A 5,020-nucleotide genomic window follows, 5' to 3' on the forward strand; every position below is an offset into this window, starting at 1 on the left:
TTTTTTTTTTTTTTATATATATATAAAACACAACGGCCCAAGCCAAGCGGCAGGAAGAAAAGATTTGAAACATGAGTATTTACATCGCGCTAGAAGGCACAGCGGGTCCCTGGGGGTGGAAGGTGGGGTGGGAGGGGGGCACAAGGTCACAGAGGCCTCGGCTGAAGCTGGGGGATGGGGTGGAAATAAAGTGCATAAGTCCTGGGGCCCCCTGGGGCCCAGAAGCAGCAGCCGACAGCCCCCCACTTCCACCTGGGTGGGGCTCAGTTGAGCATGACCCGGAGGTAGGAGGTGGGCACGTAGCCCTCCCCTCCCTGTTTCCGCCGAACCCGGGTCCAGCCATCTCCTTTATCCTCCTCCATCAGACTGAGGTCTTCACCCTCGGCCATGGAGATGGTGCCCTCGCTGGACCCTGTCATGGGGGACAGAGCCCAGGGCTCTGCTTTAGGTGGCCTTCAACAGATCCTAGCCAGAGACACCCCCTGTGCAACTGCCACCCCCGACAAGTCCACCCACGATGTCCTCACCTTCAAAGTGGTAGATGGCCACACACTGGCCTATGGGGGACGTGGGCTCCTCAAAATCTTCATCAAACTCTGTGTAGATGGGAGTGTCCTGGCCGTCTTCTGAGGGGGGCTCTTCAGAGCTGCTTGGGGGGAAAACGGCAGGTAGACGGCAGCCCTCCTGGGTCCCCCAGGCCACCCTGCCCTGGCCACCCACTTACCTTTCCTTGTTCTCCTGTGACCCGCTATTGCTGCTGCTGCTGCTGTCCGGCGGGGCGCTGGCCGGGGGGTCAGGGGGCCGGGTGTGCCGTTTCAGGCTGTCCCCTCTGTTGCTCAAGACCCGACTCTCGGCTTCAGCCAGCCAAGCCTGGGGACGGGATCGCGACATCAGTTCAAGGCCAGGTCACCAGCTCTGGACCTGGAGGTTTCCTGAGATCATTCTGCACACCCAAGGCGGTGATGAGAAACATCTGGGTCCCTCGGCCATGACCTCCCTGTCCCGTCCCCGGCCCGCAATGACTCAGCTGGCCCACCTCTCCCCGGGGCCTGCTCCTTACCTCATACTTCTGTACTTCCAATTTCAGCCGCTCAATGTTACGCAGGGTCTCTGTGATCCGGGGCTCCAAGCTGGCCGGGTCCCCCATCTGGGGAGTCTTCTCATACACGTCCTTCATCTTCTTTAAGGCTTCCCTGGGACAAGACAGACAGGCAGGCAAGAAAGCTCAGTCCCATGTGATTTTGCAAGTGACAGAAAAAGGCTCAAAATCAAGGAACAAGGTGAGATGTTGGTGAAGAAATCGAACATGGAACCTGAGGAAGCTGGTGCACACTTGTAATCCTGCCACTCTGGGAGGCTGAGGCAGGAGAATCATAAATTTGATTCCAGCTTGGGCAACTCAGACTCTGTTTCAAAAAATATTTTTTTTTATTGTTTTTTTTTTTAAAGGGCTGGGCACATGGCTTGCCACAAAGGTCCTGGGTTTCATGCCTAGTACTGAAAAGGAAAAAAATAGAACTTAAATGTGGGAGCCAGGCTGGGTGTGGTGGCGCATACCTATAATTCCTAGCACTGGGAAGGCTGAGGCAGGAGGACTGCTGGGAGTTCAAGGTTATCCTGAACTATACAGTAAGACCCTATCTCAAAAAAAATGACTTCCTCTCCCCCAAAAAGTGACAGCAGGTGTGGTGTACACACCTGTAGTCCCAGCCACCTAGGGGACTGGAAAAGAATCACTTGAGCCCAGGAGTTCAAAGACAGGGTGGACAACATAGTGAAACCCCCGTTAAAAAAAAAGAGAGCCAGGGATTTAGCTCAGTGTTTCTGCTGCCTGTCTCGAAAGCACAAGGTCCCAAGTTCGATCCTCCCTACAAAGGAAAAGAAAGAAAGGAAAAGAAAAACAACTCCAATATTAGGGCTTCACTGGCTAGGTGTGACAGTAGCTGAAGGTTTCTTAGTGTTTCGCGCTTGTGTTATCAAATCCCTGCCTCAGGATGCTTAGCTTGAAACCAAGGATGAGGGGATATATATTTGTTGGTGAGAGGATTAAAACAGTAGTTGGGGGCCGGGGATTTGGCTCAGTGGTTCCAGCGCCTGCCTCGAAAGCACAAGGACCCGAGTTCAATCCCCAGTACAAAAAGAATAAATAAATAAAATAAATAAAATGGAGAATTAGAACAGTACTTGGTATATATTAAGTTCCACCTTTCCCCCTCCCACAGGTACAGGGATTGAACCCAGGGGTGCTTTGCCATTGAGCTGCACCCAAGCCCTTTCTATGTTTTAGGACAGCATCTTACTAAGTTGCCCTGGCTGGCTTTGAACTTGTGATCCTCCTGCCTCAGCTTCCTGAGTAGGTGAGATTACAGGTGTGTGCCACTGCACCCAGCATAAGTCCCAATTGTTCAAATACATATGAGTACCTAGTGTCTAACAGGCACTATTCTAAGCACCAGAAATACAACTAAAAAGAATTTAAAAATGACAGACAGGCTCCTATCTCTGCTTACAGTCGCTCGGGAAAAGTTGGGAGTTCTAGAGAATCCATGTGAAGGGTTTAGAAAATGCCATCGCTGATTATTATCATTCTCATTACCTACATGAACAGGCCGCAAGAGATGAAAGAATAGACTTCTGGCCAGGTGCACAAATACACACCTGTCATCTCAGCTACATAGGAGGCTGAGGCAGGAGGAACACAAGTTCGAGACCAGCCTGGGCAACTTGGCAAGACTGTCTCAAAGTAAAACTTGAAAAGGGCTCAGCAACAAAGCGCTTGCTGAATATGTACAAAACCCTGGGTTCCATTCCCAGCACTGCAAAAAAAAAAAAAAAAAAAAAAAAAAAAGAGGCCAACTAAACAAAATTTACGGAACATGCCAGACTTCAGCTCAACTTTCTCCTAGCTATGCACTTGTCTTGTGTCACAGATAAAGAAACGGAGGCATAAAAAGGTAAAACAAGCCGTCCAAGACTTCGTGACAACAGAATTTAAGCCCCACCTTGGCTAACTCCAGGCAGGCACCTCCACCCACAAACCCCAGGAAGCAGATAGTTCCGGATGGAACCTCGCACCCATAGAGGCCATTTGGGCTAAGAGCTTCCATGCAAACAGCAGAACAGAATTTGGCTGCCTGCTAGCAAGTGGCAAACGTCACCCCGATTATGTAATCGGACTGGGAAGAAGATTTTGTTGCTTGGAAAATGAAAAGATTTTTTTTTTTTAAATCTGGCAGATTTTTTTCTATTAATATTTTGAGCATTTCAGTATTCAACAGATAACCCAAAGGTTTTTTTTTTCTTCAATCTAATTAATGTGCTAAATTAGATCGATAGGGTTTTTAAAAAAAATATATAGGGCCGGGAATTTAGCTCAGTGGTTCCAGCACCTGCCTCACAAGCACAAGGACCCAGATTCCATCCCCGGTAGCAAAAACAAAAAAATTTGGGCCAGGGATTTGGCTCAGTGTTTCCACCGCCTGCCTCGCAAGTGCAAGGTCCAAGTTCTATCCCCAGTACCAAAAAAAAATAATAATAATAAATAAAAAATAAAAAATAAAAAAAAAAATAATAATAATATTATAAATATATATAACCATCTTTGCACTATCATCATCCAAAAGATGATTGTGTTTGTTTTATGGTTTTATGAATTTTGTGTTTTGGGGTTTCCTCTGTTGTTATTCATTTGCTCATTTGCTTTTTTCCTGTACGGGGGCTGGAACTCCCGGCCTTCATGCTGGACTTCATCCTCCATCCTTTTTATTTTTTTATTTTGAGACAGGGTCTTGCTAAGTCCCTAGTTTACCCAGCTTGGGCTTAAACTTATGACCCTCCCGCCTCAGCCTGGCAGAGTGCTGAGATACCAGTCATGTGCCAGCAGACCTAGTTTACAAACTTTTGCTGTTGTGGTAAAATATCCATAACAGAAAATGTAGCATCGTGGCCATTTCTAAGTGTACAAGTCTAAGGCATAAGGACCTTCACCAACCATGGCCCCACCACGAGATGCATCATTTTGTAAATACATCATCAGATCTGCTTGGCTAGGATTTCGAATCTAAGATCATAAATAAAGTAAAATGAGCCCATAATTTTATTTTCTGGAATTTCTGGCTCCCTGATTTGAAGATTGGAGAATCCACCAGCTTCCTAAAATGCTGGTAGTTTTCTGCCTGGCAAGCACAAGGTCCTGACTTCGATATATATCCCCACCCCGCCGCACCAGAAACAAACACAAACAATGCTGTAGCTTTTTCGCTCTGTTTACTGGAAGGACTGAGAAGTAAAGCAATAGTTTCCTCTAAGTGTGGCAGGAATCACCCACAGAAACATCGGGGCCCGAGGTCAGCTAGGGAGAACTGGGAGTGGTTGTTTCATTCCTTCTGTCTCCTTGGCGCCGGGGACAGAACCCACGGCCTCCTGCAGGCCCGGCAAGCACTCACCCCTGAGCTGCACCCCAGGAGTTTGCACTCAGGAGTTTGCTGTGGCCCCTGCCTGCTGGTCTCCTCTCCCACCTGCTCTTCCACCTCCTACCTCTGATCCACCTCCTTCTGGAGCTCCCTATGCCGTTCTTCTAGCTGCTGCTGAAGCCGCTTTCTCTGCTGCTCCGGAGGCAGATGGCTAAAATCTTCCGTCACCACGGCCTGCAAGGTGAAGAAGTTGGAATGGGGGGTCCTGGCCCTGCACGCTCCTGGGAGATGCCGGGCGACCCCTTCTCCCTGGCAGAGCTCTTGGGGTGAGACCATGCAAAAAGCAAAGCAGGACAGGGGCTCAGCCGGCCACAGAGAGAGAGCCAACGCAGGGTCCCACCACCCGGCCCCCAGGCGCCTGTGACCGCTGCGCCTCCTCCTCCTCTTCCTCCTCCTCCCGGGCCCCACTTACCCCTCGGCTGCCTCGGAGGCTGCGGAAGGACGCTAGCCGCGGTTTGACCGACTTACTGATCTCACTCAGTATGGCCAAGGGGTCGCGGCCGGAGCGGGGGGACGGGGGTCCATTAGGCAATCCCGAGGGCAGGGGA

The 5,020-nt window shown here is 49.7% G+C and overlaps 1 protein-coding gene across 1 annotated transcript in view; it reads right to left on the bottom strand.

The window, feature by feature from the left end:
* Positions 1-22: 22 nt before the first annotated feature.
* Positions 23-5,020, bottom strand: part of Trip10 (thyroid hormone receptor interactor 10) — a gene marked incomplete at its 5' end in the record, with an annotated part of 9,710 nt that continues 4,712 nt past the window's right edge. The window contains 6 exons of the mRNA XM_010635062.3: positions 23-412; positions 528-649; positions 725-870; positions 1,061-1,193; positions 4,537-4,646; positions 4,885-5,018. Of these exons, the coding sequence (XP_010633364.2) occupies positions 264-412; positions 528-649; positions 725-870; positions 1,061-1,193; positions 4,537-4,646; positions 4,885-5,018 (794 nt within the window). The remainder of the gene's footprint in view (positions 413-527; positions 650-724; positions 871-1,060; positions 1,194-4,536; positions 4,647-4,884; positions 5,019-5,020) is intronic.

The sequence above is a fragment of the Fukomys damarensis genome, unplaced genomic scaffold, assembly GCF_012274545.1.
Source record: "Fukomys damarensis isolate Sample0158 unplaced genomic scaffold, DMR_v1.0_HiC HiC_scaffold_37, whole genome shotgun sequence".
Taxonomy (NCBI): Eukaryota; Metazoa; Chordata; class Mammalia; order Rodentia; family Bathyergidae; genus Fukomys; species Fukomys damarensis.